Source organism: Myxine glutinosa, chromosome 14 (genome assembly GCF_964187855.1).
Source record: "Myxine glutinosa chromosome 14, kmMyxGlut1.1, whole genome shotgun sequence".
Lineage (NCBI taxonomy): Eukaryota > Metazoa > Chordata > Myxini > Myxiniformes > Myxinidae > Myxine > Myxine glutinosa.
In genome coordinates this window covers 47633553-47652566 of record NC_136274.1, presented here as the reverse complement: position 1 = coordinate 47652566, position 19014 = coordinate 47633553, and the positions used below count along the sequence as shown (strand labels likewise).

Here is a 19014-nt window from a genome sequence, read left to right as displayed (position 1 = left end):
GGGGGGGGGGGCGGGAGGGGAGTTGAAGATCCAAGATGAACACGGAGGAAGTGGAGTTGCTTCAAGATTCTAAATACCGTAGTTACATCAATGCGGTGGACAAAGCACTCAAGAGTTTTGAGTACAGCAGTGAGTGGGCTGACCTAATCTCTGCACTGGGCAAGCTAAACAAGGTACATTTGGTGCAATTTGTAGCTGGGTTATACTGTCTCTCTTCGACTTCCATTGCTCTTGCTTGTGCTGTACTTCATCGCTTTCCGAGTTCTTCATTGCGTGGCTGCAAGTGCTCTCCCAGACTTCGTGGATTTTATTTACTTCTTTTAAAAATGATTCTTCTTCTCTTTCTTCTTTTTTACTGATAAATTTGATTACGAGGGAAATGCAATGCAAAATAATTTTGCCGATACATCTAGGATACATCTTTCGTTTTGGAAAATGTATCCCAAAGTTGGACTAATACGAATGGGTTGAACTTTTTTATTTCTCTCAACTCCTGCCTTTGTAGACGTTAAGGTTGGCATAACGAAAGTTACAAGCAAGATAAATATATGCTTTGGAAGTCAAAACAAAAGTCACGATTGATAGAAAAACAGTCAAACTCTGCATAGAGCAAGTCTTGCACACACTCTGGTGTAAAATAAAAGTAAATAAAAACTAGAGTTCATAGAACACAATACTTTGTGCAAAGTTTATGCTGTGCTTCAATTTTCAAATAAAATAATGATTTTAAAGATCTTTGAAAAAATTCCAGAAGTTTATCACTATTGAAGCAGTCTTATACTCAACCTTATTCAACATGTCCAAGTACTGCTAAACTAGAGGTTCTTGGACGTAACAAGAATGCGATTTGTGTTAGTGCTCAATTATATAAGTCGATTTAAATAAAATAAAGATTGGAAAAGTCGTATAAATAAATCGACTCAGTTTTTTACGGCCGATGATGCAGTGTCTATTGCATCACCCCATCTAACACGTACATTAGTTATTCGTACTTGTTGTTTGTGTCCTTTATGACGTCATTAAAAACAGTAAGGTTGCTGTTTCGAATGATTTTCCAATTTTGTTTAACTGCCAGACAAAGATTATCTCATTCCTCTCCGTGCTTGTACGATCGGGGCGAATTCAGTGACATAAGTCTGCCATTTTACCGTATTTTTTTTTACCTCCACCACCAAAGGTGGATGGAGGTTATGTTTTCATCCCTGTCTGTCTGTGAACAAGCTATCTCAACAAATTGTGGGCGGATTCGGACAACATTTGGCAGAGAGGTCGTGTATCTGACAAGGACGAAAGGATTAGATTTTGGTGAAGATCCGGATTCGGCTACTAGAATTTTTAAAGTGATTCTTCACCATTGGGAGATCGGGCCAAAAATTCTCTATAGCAGGATATCTCAAAAAGTTGTGGATGGATTTGGATGAATCTTGGTAGACCTGTTGTGTGTGTGACAAGGAAGAATCGATTCAATTTTGGTGAAGATCTGTATCTAGATAGAAGAATTTAAGTGATTCCTCACCATTGTGAGATAGGGCCAAAAACGATATACAGCAGGATGTCTCAAAAAGTTATGGGTGAGTTATGACAAAACTAGGTACATAAATTGGTTAGGTGACAAGAACAAGCTGATTCGATTTTGGTTCAGGTCTGGATCCAGATACGACCTATCAGTGGGATACCAAATGTAAACTATTCACCTGGCGGAGGTATGCTCTCTACTGAGTGCCGTTCTACTCTTATTAGTGTTCAAAACATGACATTAAATTTGAATATGTTGTTCCTCGATCAGAAACTGATGTTTAGAGACGGATGGGCGGACATGAACCAATTGCTTAGCCCCGCTTTTCGCTTCGCGTGTGCGATGTAAAAACCAAACATGTGGTTGTCGTTGATGTGATTCATCTATTTTACATCATGATACACAGATTAGGTGCGAGCCTCTGATGGAGATAAATGCTGAATAATTTCACGTCCATTTCATTGTGCTGAGTTGTGGTGAATGTTTTCACATCGGAACCAACGTAAAAGTAATGATCTCGATACCGAGTGAGTCCAGCTCCCTTAGCAATCACCCCATCGAGGCCCAGGGAACATGCTTGCAAAACTCTGGGCAGTTCAAAACTCAATCCGTAGATGGGTCATGCAAATGTGTTGGTCCTGAGAGGGAGTCGTTTTCTTGGGACATTCACATCTTGGCATATTTATTAACTCAACTGGACTATGTCCAGCTGAGTTTTTGTCGACATCCAGTGTCCGTCGTCCGTCGTCTGTCGTCTGTCTGTCTGTCTGTCTGTCTGTCTGTCGTCTGTAAACAATTCGACGTCTACGCTCTAAAAGTCACAAATATTGATTACGTTTGATGAAACTTGTTATGCAGCATCTTTAAGACATAAACTAATTTGGGATTGCATTTGGGCGTTGCACGCCCAAAAATGGGCGCGGCAGGGCGGTCATATTGAAAATCAATTTTTGTCATATTTTTAGCACATATAAACTATATAGTTTGTGGTTCTATTATGCATATTCTAACCATATTGATATAGACCAGTTGAGTTCAGGTTCCCTGGAACCTCTCTAGTTGTTGTTTCAGTGGCTTAATAATGTCTTCTGAAGTCATAAACAGTTCCTCTCCTCACATTAAAGAGCCTTGCAACATTTGATAATGGAAGCCCCTACTGAAAGGTATCTAATGATTGGATTCCTCTCATTTTCTGATTGACCTGACATTGTTAAATAATGACTAAGCCAACACCCCTCATTAGCTTTGGTGGTGGGGAGGGTGACTGTGACACCCTGCCAGGACCAAAAACACATGGAAAAGTGCGGATTAGTTCTCAAAGAGAGCCAACAGCCATCCAGTAAGGAGATGGTGTCGCCTGAAAAACATCCATCCGGTTTGGACCAGTTCGAGTCGTACTAAAGATTTCAAAAATGGTATGTGCTGCTTCCTTGCTTGAAAAGGATAGAACACGGACAATCCCCATCAGTTGGCATCCATGGGGAGGAGGAAATTCCTCCTGAAGAAATTCCCTGCTGAGTGCGCTGAGAAAAACAGCCTCATTTAAAACATCGTTTTGACATCGTTTAAAACTGTCTTGACTGACACAATCTGTCAATTTCCCGACCCGGATCTCAGTCAACGGAGCATCTTCTCTTCTGGATTTGGTTATGACAAACTTCCCTGAAAATGTCTGCTGCTCTTCTTCTGCTCCAATCGGCTCATCTGATCATGTGCTTGTCAAAGTGGACATCTCTCTGACCATTCTCAGAGAGCCTCCTCAGCGTCGACGAGTCTGGCATTTCACTCAGGCCAACTGGCACGGTCTTCAAGCAGCCATCAATCATCTGGACTGGTCTCCCATCTCTACCGCCTCTGACATCAACTCATCCTGGGAATTCTTTCAAAGTAAATTGCTCTCTCTCTCATGCACAAATTTATCCCATCTCATCTTCAGTTGTCATACCCTTCCTCCCGTCCATGGTACACGGAATCTTGTGGTGAGGCTGTTGCCCTGAAACAACTTGCTTTTGTCTCCTGGAAAGCAAATCCAACGGAAGGAAATCTCATTTCCTTTCACAAAGCCCGAAACAAGTGTGTGTCCACCCTCAGGAGAGCCAGGAAACAATATCTCACCGTTCTCAAGACCGAACTCTCTTATCTGTCTCCCTCTTCCAAATCCTGGTGGCGTCTGGTCAAATCTGTTTCTGGTGTTTGTTCCCCCTCCATCCCCTCCCTCACCTCAAACGGCTTAACGATTGACTCCGCAGCTGAAAAAGCTGAATGCCTCAACTCTGTGTTTGCCTCTAAATCTTGTGTCCCAAACCCATCCCTCTCTGTACCCACCGTACCCAGTCGTACCCAGCTGCTCCTGGACTCTGTGTCCTTTCCTCCTGACAAGGTGGAAAAGTTTCTGTCAACCCTCGACTCTGATTCTGCAACTGGTCCTGACGGCATCAGCCCAAGGGTCCTAAAATCATGTGCTTCCGCTCTTTCACTCCCTCTTTCTGTTCTCTTCACCCTCTCTTTTGCTCAAGGTCATCTGCCATCTGCTTGGAAATCAGCCAACATCACCGCTTTGCACAAAAAAGGTGCAAAAACAGATCCCAGCAACTACAGACTAATCAGCCTTCTCCCAATTGTCAGCAAAGTCATGGAATCCATCATTGCTTCAGATATGAAATCTTTCCTCTTCTCCAATGGCTTGATCTCTGATCATCAATTTGGTTTCAGACCTGGTCACTCTACTCTGGACATGCTGCTTCTGCTTTCTCAACAATGGATGGAGGTCCTCAACGCCAAACAGGAAATTAGAGCCGTCTCCCTTGACATTTCACGTGCCTTCGATACGGTCTGGCACCCTGCTCTGCTCACCAAACTCTCCTCCTTTGGTATCCATGGAAATCTCCACGCATGGCTGGCGGACTTCCTCTCTGGTCGTAGTCAACGTGTGGCCCTGAATGGGTTTCTCTCATCTCCTCTTCCTGTTCAGGCTGGAGTTCCCCAAGGTAGTGTTCTGTGCCCTGTGGTTTTTCTGGTCTTCATCAATGATCTCTCTGACTCTCTTGAAAATCCTCTCTATCTCTTTGCTGACGACTCTACTCTCTGTCGCTCCATTCCTCATCCCTCAGATCGGCAGTCTGCAGCCTCCTCACTCTCTGCAGACCTGGACAAAATCACAGACTGGGCAAACAAGTGGAACATGTCTTTCAACACTGACAAATCTCACACTCATACGATGTCTCTCCGAAAAGACCGACTGGAAAACCCTCCCATCCACTTTCTGAATAATCCTCTCCAAGAAGTTCTGTCACTCAAGCTTTTGGGTCTCACTATTTGCCATGATCTTTCCTGGGAAAACCACATTTCAAATCTGGCCTCCAAAGCCAGTCACCGATTGGGCATCCTCCGTCGTGCGAAGTCCTTCCTTGGCACACCTGAGCTCCTCACCACATACAAGGCTTTCATCCACAGCTCAATGGAATACTGCTCTCCCCTCTGGTCTGGTGCTCCTGCCTCACACCTAGCCCGTCTTAACGCTGTTGAAACCAAAGCGTTCAGAATCATTGGAATCTCCCGCGATGAAGCTAACTCCAAGGGCCTTTCACTCACTCACCGCAGGCAGGTTGGTGGTCTTTCCATCTTCTACCGAATCCTCTCTGGCCTTGGACCCCCAGCGCTCTCTGGGCTCTGTCCCCCAAATATTCCTACAGGTCGCACAAGATCTGCCTGCAACCCTCTTATGGTTAAACTGCCAAAATCAAGACTTTCTGCTCACCTTCACTCCTTCATTCCTCTTTTCTCCCGCCTCTGGAACAAACTCCCTCACTCTCTTCAATCCCACTCCACCCTCCAGGTCTTTAAAACAGCTGTTCACCACCATCTCTTATCCTCCCCCATCCAAAACCTTGATCTTTTCTACCCTCGCTAATTTCGGTCCCCTTGTGTTTTATACCTCTCGCCCCCACCCCCCCCTCCCCTTCCCACGCCTCCTGCCCCCAAGCCCTCTCCCTCCCACACTTCTCCCTGCTCTCAAATGTTGTGGTTGTGTGCTTCCCCTTCTCTCCCCATCTTCTCTTCCGCTCCCTCTTTTTGTATATTTTGTTTGTCTGGTTGATTTGTTTGTGAAATAAATGTTAGCTCTTTCACGAGCCTCGATTCAGTATACAAAAAAAAAACAAAAAAAAAAACAACTAATTCTATCTGAGGTTTAATGGGCCTCTTTTGTAAGGCTTGCCATTTCTGGCTGTCTCATGGCTTATCTTAACTCTAACTCCATCTGAGATTTCATGGGCTTCTTTTGTAAGGCTCACACTTTCTGGCTCTCTCATGGCTTATCTTAACTCTAACTCTATCTGAGATTTAATGGGCCTCTTTTGTAAGGCTCGCACTTTCTGGCTCTCTCATGGCTTATCTTAACTCTAATTCTATCTGAGATTTCATGGGCCTCTTTTGTAAGGTTCGCACTTTCTGGCTCTCTCATGGCTTATCTTAACTCTAACTCTATCTGAGATTTCATGGGCCTCTTTTGTAAGGCTCGCACTTTCTGGCTCTCTCGTGGCTTATCTTAACTCTAACTCTATCTGAGATTTCATGGGCCTCTTTTGTAAGGCTCGCACTTTCTGGCTCTGTCATGGCTTATCTTAACTCTAATTCTGAGGTTTAATGGGCCTCTTTTGTAAGGCTCACACTTTATAGCTCTTCCACGGCTCATCTTAACTCTAATTCGATATCAAATTTAATTTTTCATCGTCACTAAGATGGTTCAAGACTCGGTTGCAAGAAACGGGAAGAAAATTGGATGAATATTAACGTTTTATTTAAATATCCGTTTGTGGTCGGGCATGATGTGGGGAGGGTGTGTGTGAGACAGACAGACAGACAGACAGACAGACACCGACACAGACAGACACAGTCTGGGGGTGGATGGTGCTCTGACCAAAATTAATTGATGCCTGTTATTCAATACATGTGCCTTATTCCGTGATGAATATTAAGGGAAAAGGAATGTGGTGGTGCTATCTTTTTATGCCCGAATTGCTTGTGCAAGTTTACTCAGCCAAAATGTAACTGGTGTGTGTGTGTGTGTGTGTGTGTGTGTGTGTGTGTGTGTGTGTGTGTGTGTGTGTGTGTGTGTGTGTGTGTGTGTGTGTGTGTGTGTGTGTGTGTGTGTGTGTGTGTGTGTGTGCGCGCGTGTGTACGCGTGTACATGTATCACTGTAGGGATGGGGTGAGGTGTTGCAATCACCCGATAGGTAATGTGCTGGCCCCTCTATAATTCTTTCCTTCACCTCCTTCCTCCTTTTAATCCTTTCATTATAAATATCAAGGTTCCAAAAAAAAAACACTAAGTTGTCATACGAAGTGAAATCCAGAAATAGGATTTTGACTAAAATCATGAGATGCTCTGTCACACATCATATATTTTTAGGCCGTCCCTCATGCAGCAGGAGACGTGGTTTTGCAATCACTTCTGTGTTTCTGTCTGTCTGTGTGTCTGTACGATTGAGTTTTCATCTGTTTGACCTGAAATTATAACAAACTTTGTACATTGCATCAATGAATTGATTAACCAAAAATCAGAACGTTGGCTTTTGCCATTTTGATAAGTCAACGGTTTCCATGACAACAGGCTTGTTCAGCTACTGTTTTTTGGCAAGTTTAGGTTGAGTACAATGTGAATGCCGACGGGCTTAGAATTTTTGGATGATTTCTAGTTATTTTCCTTGGGTAGCTCCTCATAAAGCATGTACAACTAGAACGTTTTTGGCCATATCTCTTAATGGTGAAGAATTACTTTGAAAATGCAAAAAATTCTCTTATCTGGATACGCATATTCACCAAAATAGAATTAATTCATCCTTGTCAAACACCCAACTTTTCCACCAAGTTTTGTCTGAATCCGTACATAACTTTTTTTAGATCTGCACACAGACAAACAGACACAGGGCTGAAAACATATCCTCTGTACACCTCTGGTGGCGGACGTAATGAGCCCAAATCGTTAATGAACGGGCTGGCCAGGCCTGAATTAACTGGAGTTAATTGGGGCAGGGATCATCGATACCTTGCATATACTGTTCGTAAAAAAGAAAAAAGACAGCGTGAGGTCTCAAAAATCCACCAGGCAATCGGTGCTTGGCGTTTGGTCCCCAGCCTAATAACCATCTGAGGAATTTGGTACACTTGCTCATTGATGAACCACCCTACCTGCAAATCACCAGGATGTGTACTTGGTCTGATCAATTAATCTAAGCTAGACTAGGCAGCTCAAAGGCGAGTACGCTAACACTGCACCACCCTGTCAAACCATAATATTATAGTCAAATGCCAATCATTTCTCTCACCCATGATGACATCTTTGTACAGTTCCTCTCTCACATTTAACATAGCTTGTTGTCTCTGAGAATACAAATAAGAAAGATGTGCAAGTAGTGTGGGAAAGGTGTGATGTTGCTCTTTATTTCGTACTCGCACTTTATTTCTTTCGTACTCACACTTTCTTTCTTTCGTACTCGCACTTTCTTTCTTTCGTACTCACACTTTTTCTTTTGTACTCGCACTTTCTTTCTTTTATATTAATACTTTCTTGCTTTTGTACTCACACTTTCTTTCTTTTGTACTCACACTTTCTTTCTTTCGTACTCACACTTTCTTTCTTTTGTACTCACACTTTCTTTCTTTTGTACTCACACTTTCTTTCTTTCGTACTCACACTTTTGTACTCACACATCGTCACAACGTTGATGAGTGCTGATCTTGTTTTTTGAGGTTCGCGGAGACACCACTTGCCAAAATTACAGCACACTGTGCCACATGAGGCACAGAATACATTTTTGATGGCCTCCATGGATGCAGTTTGGCTCTTCTACAATTTATAGCATCTGTATTGTTGTTGGTCTCCTACCAGTTTCATCGGAGGGGAATATAGGTTTGTTATCTGTCTGTTTGTCCGTCTGTCCGTCATCCCGTCCCACCTGTGGTTTTCTCGACATTTTCCCCATACCCTTTAACATACTCAACTGAAACTTAGTACATGGCTTTATTATGATAAGTTACAGAAACGGAAACTTATGCTGTAGCATTGCATACCGAAAACAATTTGTCCTATTGTATATGGCTCACACTTGCTTGGTGCTTGGAACAAGAAAATTAATTGGGACCAGTAGGGGACATGCATTGCAAAGCAATTCTCCCTCTTGTTTTATTTGATTCTGACAAGCCTGGACTTTTACCAAAATATTTAAAATACAGTGCAGCATATATATATATATATATATATATATATATATATATATATATATATATATATATATATATATATATATATATATATATATATATATATATATATAATCGGGAGATTGAATAAGACGCGGACGTAGCTTCAGGGCTTCGATCTTTAATTCGACAAGCTTTCGACCAACAAAGGTCTTCTTCTGAGTCGGCCCCAAGTTCAACGGAAGTGAGTGTGTGTGTGTGTGTGTGTGTGTGTGTGTGTGTGTGTGTGTGTGTGTGTGTGTGTGTGTGTGTGTGTGTGTGCATCGGAGGTGGGGGAGGACAGTTTCTATAGAGATCTGGTGCACCTCATACTCCTGTGGTGGCAGCATCAATGTCTGGCAGCACTATTCAACTTCCGTTGAACTTGGGGCCGACTCAGAAGAAGACCTTTGTTGGTCGAAAGCTTGTCGAATTAAAGATCGAAGCCCTGAAGCTACGTCCGCGTCTTATTCAATCTCCCGATTATTTATTCAATGCAAATGAGACGCCCTGCTCGTACTGTGGAGTTTCTACTATTTCTCACAGTTTTATATATATATATATATATATATATATATATATATATATATATATATATATATATATATATATATACACAGACTTGGCATTTAATATGGAATATATTTTTTGTGGGGGTGAACTTACTTTTCAAGATGACTTAGAACCAAAAGTTCATTGGAATTATGTTGAAATTATTCTAGATTTTGTTAATGTGACCTTTAAAAGAAACAAAAACCACTTGACATTTCGAAGCAAATAAATTGATCCTTGAAAGTGATGTAAACTGATATCGAACTCGATTCACGGACAGTACTGTGTTAAACTTCTGTACGTTTTCCAGAAGTATCTCGTTATTTTACAAATGAGCCAAATTTTTTTTCAACAAAAACAAAAGTTAAATCCTGACTGGGATTATGGACAGTAAAATTACAGTTCAGTACTTCGTGTAACCCCCACGAGCATTCAGGAGAGCACGTACACGTCGAGGCATGCTGTTCACGAGATTTGCCAAGGTTTGGACAGGAATCGCTTGCCATGCAGTGACAATAGCCTGCTGCAATTCACGCACAGAGGTCGGCTGCTGGACCAAGTTGTCGATTTGACACGTTAATTCTGCCCACAAGTTCTCTATCGGATTCATATTCCAGGACATGGCAGGCCACTCAATATGCTCGACACCACGGTCAACAAGAAAGTGTTGGATCATGCGAGCACGATGAGGCCGTGCATTGTCATCTTGGAAGACAAAGTTTCCTCGAAAGGCTGCATGAGCAAATGGAAGAAATGTTTCTTCCAGAATGGCCCTGTACTTGAACTGGTTCAGGTTTCCATTCAGAACAACCAGGTCAGTTTTGCCCCCTGCATGAAAAGCAGCCCAAACGGTCACCCCACCACCTCCAGCTTGGACTCTTGGCACTATACAATCTTCGTTGTAGGCTTCATGCACTTGTCTGCATACTCGGACGCGGCCATCTTGACGATAGACCAGAAATCTAGACTCGTCACTGAAGGTCACGTGATTCCAGTGTCCTGGCTGCCATTGACGGTGCTCTCTGGCCCATTGCAATTGGTGCTGGCTGTGTTGTCTGGTCAGGCGTGGCTTTCTCAGCGGGCGCCTGGCACGATAGCCTGCTTGAACCAGTCGTTGGTTGACTAGCCTTCTGGATACAGGCACATTTGTCAGTTACTGCCACTCAGCCCTAAGCCGAAGAGCTGACTTGGTACGGCCATTGCAGACTAACCGGTGCAGCTGGCGATCATCTCTCCTTGTGATTCTGCGGGGACATCCTGGCCTCGGTATTGGAGTAGGGACACCCCTCTGAGCATTTCGTTTCAGGATCTTTGACACCTGACCTTGAGTGATGCCATACTGCCAAGCAATAGCACGCTGTTTCATGCCGGAATTTCGTAAAGCCACCACTCAATGACAAACAGCATTGTCAAGTTGGCGGACCATCTCCAGAGGAAGCGGCAATAACTTTTGTAGATGTGCAGCAGTTGTTTTCCACTAATACAGAACGCAACAACCCTTATATACCCGATTGTGAAGCCAATCATCAAATGCACCTGTCCGTACATTTTGCCACGCCACCTGTGATATAAACCTGTTGTTGACTTCTTGCTGCGACAGACAATCAGTGACATGGTTCTTTTAACAAATAAATCACCAAAGTGTAAAAGAAACTCACCAGATTGATATACTGAGTTAAGAAAGTAAACCCAAGTCAAGAAAAAATATATATTCCATATTAAATGCCAAGTCTGTATGTGTGTATGTGTATATATATATATATATATATATATATATATATATATATATATATATATATATATATATATATATATATATATATATATATATATTTAATGTGGCTTTATAATGTCAATGTTGTCATGACTATGGCGTTTTTACCTGACTAAATTTGCCATGTGAACTTGACCTTCCTGCCCAGGTGCTGCAGAATCATAGCAAGTATCAGGTAATCCCAAAGAAGATGATCATTGGCAAACGCCTTGCTCAGTGCCTGCACCCAGCACTGCCCAGTGGGGTGCACCTGAAGGCTTTGGAGACATACGAGATCATATTCCGTACCATTGGCAGCAAACGTCTGGCAAGGGACCTTTTTCTTTATAGGTGGGTGACCTACTGTGCCTTCAAAAAGTATTCATACCCCTTGACTTTTTTCGCATTTTGTTGTGTTACAGCCTAAATGTAAAGTGGATTAAATTGAGATTTTTTTTTTGTCACTGATATACACATAATACCCCATAATGTCAAAGTCGAATTACTACGAAGTATTCAACCCCTTTGCTATGACACTCTGAATTGAGCTCAGGTACATCCAATTTCCTTTGATCATCCTTGAGATGTCTCTACAACTTGATTGAAGTGCACCTGTGGCCAATTCAATTGATTGGACATGATTTAGAAAGAGACACACATTTCTGTATAAGGTCCTACAGTTGACAGTGCATGGCAGAGCAGAAATTCTACCATGAATTCCAAGGAACTGTCCGTATAACTCAGAGATAGAATTGTGACGAGGCATAGATCTGGGGAAGGGTATAAAACAATTTCTGAAGTGTTGAAAGTTCCCAAGAGCAGAGTGAGCTCCAGCATTAGGAAATGGAAAGAATATGGAACTGCCCAGACTCTCCCTAGAGCTGGCTGTCCGACCAAACTGAGCAACCAGGCAAGAAGGACCTTGGACAGGGAGGTGACCAAGAACCCAATGGCCACTCTGACAGAACTACAGAGTTCCTTGGTTGAGATGGAAGAACCTGCCAGAAGGAAAACAGCCTCTGCAGCAGTTCACAAATCTAAGCTTTATGAGAGAGTGGCCAGACGGAAGCCACTTCTGAGAAAAGGGCACATGCGTGGAGTTTGCAAAAAGGCATGCAAAAGACTCAGAGTATGAGGAAAACTGTTTTATGGTCTGATGAGACGAAAATTGAATTCTTTGGCCTGAATGCAAAGCACAAAGTCCAGCAGAAATTGAGCACAGTTCATCAACCGTATAACACCATTCCTACTGTGAAGAATGGCGTTGGCAGCATCATGCCATGGGAGACTTGTAAGGATAGAGCGAACAATAAATTGAGCCAAATACAGGCAAATCTTTGAGGAGAACCTGCTTCAAAGTGCAAAAAACTTTGGAATGTAAATTTTCACCGCAGTCTAACAGGACAATGACTCCAAGCATACAGCCAAAGCAACACTGGAATGGCTTCAGAACAAGAATGTAAAAGTCCTTGAGTGGCCTATCCAAAATCCCAGACTTGAATCCCATTGAGAATCTGTAGAAAGACTTGAAGATTGCTGCTCACTGATGCTCCCCATCCAACTTGGCAGAGCTTGAGCAAATCTTCAAGGAAGAATGGGAGAAACTCCCCAAAGCCAGATGGGCAAAGCTGGTACAGACATACCCAAGAAGATTCAAAGCTGTAATTGCTGCCAAAGGCGCTTCTATGATGTATTAACACAGGGGGTTGAATATGTATTGTCGCTCCCGTTAAAAAGCATCCCCATAGAATGATGCTGCCACCACCATGCTTCATGGTAGGGATGGTGGTAGATGGGTGATGAGCTGTGCTTGGTGATGAGCTTTCTGCCATCCACAGCACTTTACTTTGCATTCAGGCCAATTCAATTTTCATCTCATCAGACCACAGAATATTTTGCTTCATGCTCTCATAATGAAAGCTGCATTCCAGTGGATTGGGAACTTCTCTGCTGTTGTACTTTTGTGCTTCCCTCTCTCTCCCCATCTTGTCTCCCAGACCCTTTATTTTATGTTTTATCTGTCCATTTGTTTTTTTTTGTGATTGATAGCTCTTGCATGAGCCTCGATATTGTATACAAACAACAAAAAAAAAAAGTAAATTAGATATTTCTGTATTTATTTATTTATTCATTTATGTATTTATTTTAATTTCTAAAAAAAATAATTCCACTTTGACATTATGGGGTATTATGTGGAGGTCAATGATAAAAAAAAATCTCAATCTAATCCATTTTAAATTCAGGCTGCAACACAACAAAATGTGAAAAAGTCAAAGGGGTGTGAATACTTTCTGAAGGCACTGTAGGCACTTATATATATATAAGTGCCTACAGTGCGTACTTGGTCTTTTCATTTTGATTCGCAATGTAAAGTGCTGTCGAACTTGAGCTTGATATTTGTTTCAATTGTCTTGTTTCTTCCTCTCTTTCTCTCTTTGTAGCTCTGGACTCTTCCCGCTGCTAGCAAATGCTGCCATGTCTGCGAAGCCAGCGCTGCTACAACTTTACGAAAATTACTACCTGGCACTGGGCCGTACATTGAGACCCGGCCTACAGGGCTTCCTAATTGGAATCCTTCCGGGACTTGAGGAAGGCTCTGAGTATTATGACAGGTTTGGATGTTTTTGTCATCTCATTGAAGCCATACAGTTTCCTCTGTTATAAGCTCCCTGGATTTTAAAATGTGCCGTTGTGTCGTTGACTTGGGAATGAGGTTTCCTCCATATCTTTTTCTGTGGTTGGATTTCAGGACAAATTCACTATTGGAAAAGACTTGTGCTGCGGTGGAGGCATCTGTGTTTCATGGGGCACTTTGGGCTAGTGTTCTTACGAGCCCATCTGTACGCCTTCCGGCCATGACCTACGCTCTCAGTCACTTGAACCGTCGCCAGTCCATGGAAGACCAACTGCATGTCATTGGCACAGATATTGAGCTCATGGTACGTGACTAAAGATCTTGAAATTTACTCACAATGTATGATATTTATAAATCTAGTCTTGGTATTGTTACAGTTGCTCACAATACAGGCCAAAGGCATGTGCATGATTACCCTAGCCTGAGGAGAGGGTATTGCATTTGAGTCCGAGTGTGGTTTGTCTGTTTGTCTGTCTGCGTCTGTCTGTCTGTTTGGCCGCACAGAATAAATATGATTTTCTCTGCAACCGTTGGTCCGAGTGACAGGAAATTTTCTCCATAGGTGCAACTCCACCTATCCTCTTGGTAAGTGTGACATAACGCGCGCTTTGGACCCGGAAACAGAATTATGACGCGGCGTGTTACGTCACGGCTTACCAAGAGGATATCACAATCGATATGCTCTACCTTAACGTTTTTCATTCGGTGTGAAAAACAAACAAACCAATTGTTGAAATGATTATCAAATATCGAACGCATCGGCGTTACTGGTCTTCCAACGACACAGTACTTATAGGCCCGGCAGAAGGATCATGTTATTACCCAACCCTTGTGGGGTATATTGATCACAGTAGATCTTCGCTCAGTTCTGTACGTAAAACTTACCTCACAGATGTCGGGATTCCTCCAAATTTCTTTGTTTAATGTTATAAACGGCATTAGCGACTATTTCAAAAGCTAATAATATGTTTATGGTTTATAATATTTTACAAGCCCGGCTTTGCCACTGTTAGACTTCCTGTCTTGTTGTTATCCTCTTGGTAAGCCGTGACGTAATGCGCCGCGTCATAATTCTGTTTCCGGGTCCAAACGCGTGCGTTACGTCACGGCTTTCCAACAGGATATAATTTTCTAATGATAACTATGACCATAGGTCACCTGGTTCGGCCGCCATCTTGGAAAAACCACAAAACTTTGCACCGCTATATCTCCGAAAGCACTGCATAGAAAAAATTGAGACATGGCTCATTGTAAATAACTCTCCATGTGGAATAACATGTGTTAATGATTATGTCATAGGTGCCTCTATTATGCCGTCATAATTTGACAAGTACAAAACTTCATCCGATCAAGATGAAATTTTTTGAGCATAATGTAGGAATAAATTAGTGGCGAAAAAATAAATAATGATGACGTCATCGGTCATGTGGTTCGGGTGCCATATTTGTTTTCACACAAAAGCCTTAAAAACCCGTGAAAATACATCCTGGCGAGGGTTTGCAATCTCTGATTGCTCTTTCTGGTTATTACCCTCGCCAGAGGAGAGGGTATTGCATTTGAGTCTGTTTGTTTGTCTGTTTGTCTGTTTGTCCGCACAGAATAAATATGATTTTCTCTGCAACCGTTGGTCCGATTGACAGGAAATTTTCACCATAGGTGCAACTCCACCTGTATAATTTTTAATGATAATTAAGATGTCGTATGTCACGTGGTTCGACCGCCATCTTGGAAAAATCGAAAAAATTTGCACCTCTATATCTCCAAAAGCGCTGAATAGAAAAAATTGAGACATGGCTCATTGAAAAGAACTCTCCATGGGGAATAAAATATGTTTATGATGATGTCATAGGTGCCTCCATTATGACGTCATAATTCGCCAAGTACAAAACTTCATCCAATCAAGATGAAATTTCTTGAGCGCCATGTCTGCATAAACTGGTGGAGAAAAAAAACTAAAAACCATGACGTCATCGGTCACGTGGTTCCGGCGCCATCTTGGAAAAACCGAAAAACTTTGCACCTCTATATCTCAAAGTGCTAAATAGAAAAAAACGAGACGTGGCTCATTGTAAAGAACTCTCCATGGGGAATAAAATATGTTGATGATGGTCATAGGTGCCTTCATTATGATGTCATAATTCGATAAGTACTAAACTTCATCCAATCAAGATGAAATTTTTTGAGCATAATCTAGGAATAAATTAGTTTAGAAAAAAAAATGATGACGTCATCGGTCACGTGGTTCGGCCGCCATATTTGTTTTAACACAAAAGCCTTAAAAAACACTGAAAATACATCCTGGTGAGGATTTGCAATCTCTGATTGCTCTTTTTCTTGTTCTTGTTGTAGTTTGGTTCCTAGACATCGACATGGTCGAAGATTATGCAACTGAGTTCTGCAATGATCTTGAATGCATCAAACATCTGCTCTTTCATTTTACGCGATGAACATCATTGATTCCTTGGCAGTCATTATCTTGGTTGAGACCAACTCACCGTTCAGTTCAACTTAACTGTTGTGCCATTAACATGCACAACTGAGCTATGCAAGGACCTTTAATAGCCCTCAGGCATTCATATATTCTGTGATTTTTTTTTCTTCCACCATTTCTACCCATGCCCTTGCAGTATTGTCGTTTTCCCCAACACTTTATTTTACTTATGTCGATCTGTTTTCATGTACACCAGGTGGAGGCAGTTTGTGTCTGTGTCCAAGACTCAAGTGTCCTCGTTCAGCGCAGCACTCTGGACTTGCTCCTCTTCTGCTTTCCATTCTATCATACCCAGGTGTGCAATAGTGTAGGAAGATCTTGTCGCAGTGGTAAGAGAAGTACTAATCGGATGAAAAGGTAGTTGGTCGTATAATTGATATATAATGTATTTGAAGACGCCAAATTGTAATAATAAAAAATAATATATTACACTTATTGAGTGCTTAATGCAAATGTTTCTCAGTGCTTTTCATATTAATTGATTAATTGATTGGATTACAATTTACAAGATATAACAATAGTAAAAATGGACTAAAAAATAAATAACAGTAGCACAGCACTAATATATTAAAAATATTTTAAAGTGTCTGTACGTTATACTTTTATGGCCGAACCGTATGACCTAGAGGCCCGAAATTTTGAGTGTAGGTGCTTCAGAATCTGGGCAAGGTTTTGAGCTACAACACGTTGGCCTCGAAGGTCGTTTTGATGCCAAAGGCCGCTATAGAGTGTACATTAAGATGTGGAGTCAGATAGTGCTACCGCTGGCCCTCAGGAAAAAGCAAACCCCCATGAGACCAATAACTCCATGCTTTTCAATGTCGAACACGTCTCAAAATCACTGCCGGGAAAAAGCTCATATGCCCGGGTGTCCTCGGGCCTCGGTGGTTTTGGGGCTGGAACCTTCCCCTGTGGGATTCATAAAAACAGGAGACGCCCTCTATTAATTTCTGTCCATACCCTCTGATATACCATCTTGCGTTCTCTTTTATTTCTTGACGTGACCTTTTATTTGTCTCTGATAACCTCTTGCCATATCCAACTTTTATTACAGGTCATGTCTTCATGACCATCAAATGTCTGGTTGATCCCTTCTTTCCTTTTGTTTCAATCAAAACCTCCCTCATCATAATTTCATTTCGCTCCTCCATGAGCCTCGACTTTGTATTAAAAATGCGCAGTTGATCTCACCTGTTTTTGTTCAGGTGGTCAAAATGGACATGGTGCACATCCTGTCCTCTGCCCTGCACGTTGTCCTACGGAGGGACATGTCCCTTAACCGCCGACTCTATGCCTGGCTGCTCGGTACGACTACAATGCTCAGTTGATTGCACTTTAGATTGTAAAAATACTACAGTACTATCCTTGTGTCAGACAGTGAAGCAACATTTGTACAGTGATCCTTTCGAGAACCTATTGCTGTCCTTGCAATCCTGTGATGTCGATGCAATAAATAATATAAATAAATGCCTTCCTTGCTGGACCAATTAAATGAAAGCTGTCATAATCGTCGTTTCTGCTGTGCCTGTCCGCATGGAATAGGCTGCGATAACAACGGTACACATGTTGGACCACGCTCTCCATGTGCCACGACTTCCGAGGAGCGGGGCAGCCATTATTTCAACACCTACTCGAGGGACTTCCTTGTGCAGGTTTTTTATCCTTCATTTTTTAAAGTCAGTTTTCAGGGTTAAATCGATGGAATCGGCTTAAGAATCTGCTTACAAAGTGCCATGACAACAAATGTATCGAGTCAATTTTCTTTCAGGCAATGATCAGTATTCTGAAATGGCGTGGGACGAGCGAGGAGGATGGAACAGGAGTCCAGCCAAACCTGAAGCCATTTCGCATCCTTTTGTGTCTGCTGGACAAACCTGAGATAGGTATGCCAATCGGGGGGTTCAGAATACGGGAGACTTCAATTCCAATGGTTGGAATTGAGGTGTCTCTTGTATTCTGATGACTACAGTGTCTCATCTGAGCACAAAGCTCTTCATTTTGAGATTACATTACTGTGTTGATGTGTCCATTGTATGTTGACTTTATAATATTCCTCGCAAGCTATGATGACGTCTCCTCATGCCTTTGTGCTCTCATATGCTCCAACTTGAGCTTTAGATGCTTTAGGAAGACAAAAAATGAAAAATAACAGACAAACAACACTTCTGCTCTCTAACGTATGGTTCTAGACCAAGGGCTGGTCTTCTTTGTGTTCAGATTGGTCTGCAGACCAATCTGCAGTTTAGAGCACAAAACCGCTGTCATCCCATTCACAAACTACCTCACCAACTTTCCTTCTGCAGTGTCCTTTGTACCATAGTTTTTTTTGAGCTCTTAAATGGTGTGAATGGTGTCACAACCACCAACAGGACCCGCGATTCTAGAGGATGTGCTTATTGAAGTGTTTCGGGCCTTGCACACCCGCTGTGAGTGTGAGATTCGCATCAGGACTTCGCCAGCTTTCAGCAAGGACAGCAGTGGGCTGAGCAGGTATGCAACACTCATTAGTGGAGAGGGGTAGTCGTGGATATTCAGAGAACTTGTTCTATCATAATGACTGCTTTTACATTGCTGATGAAATTTCATACCCGAGATCAGGGGTTCCCAACCTTGTACTTGTAGTCGTGTCCACATCCCGATTTGGCGTTGCGATGATGTAAAGAAAATGAATGGGGTGATTTTCTGTGGGGTGGTGTTTCATCATTGTGCTTTATTAAAATGGGGTAGCATTGATGTACTGAGTCAAAACAGTTCATGTTCTTCCATTTTGTATTTCCTGCGTGTGAAACCGTCAGAAAATTTTTAAATAAATGGCTGCAAAGGGCGAG

General features: G+C 42.2%; 1 protein-coding gene across 1 annotated transcript in view; it reads left to right on the top strand.

The window, feature by feature from the left end:
* The first annotated feature begins 11 nt into the window (after positions 1-11).
* The window catches only part of DOP1A (DOP1 leucine zipper like protein A), a 115846-nt gene continuing 96843 nt past the window's right edge, over positions 12-19014 (top strand). The window contains exons 1-9 of the mRNA XM_078768418.1: positions 12-173; positions 11230-11411; positions 13502-13672; positions 13810-13999; positions 16383-16481; positions 17392-17491; positions 17729-17838; positions 17955-18069; positions 18556-18676. Coding sequence (XP_078624544.1) covers positions 36-173; positions 11230-11411; positions 13502-13672; positions 13810-13999; positions 16383-16481; positions 17392-17491; positions 17729-17838; positions 17955-18069; positions 18556-18676 — 1226 coding nt within the window. The 5' untranslated portion in view covers positions 12-35. The remainder of the gene's footprint in view (positions 174-11229; positions 11412-13501; positions 13673-13809; positions 14000-16382; positions 16482-17391; positions 17492-17728; positions 17839-17954; positions 18070-18555; positions 18677-19014) is intronic.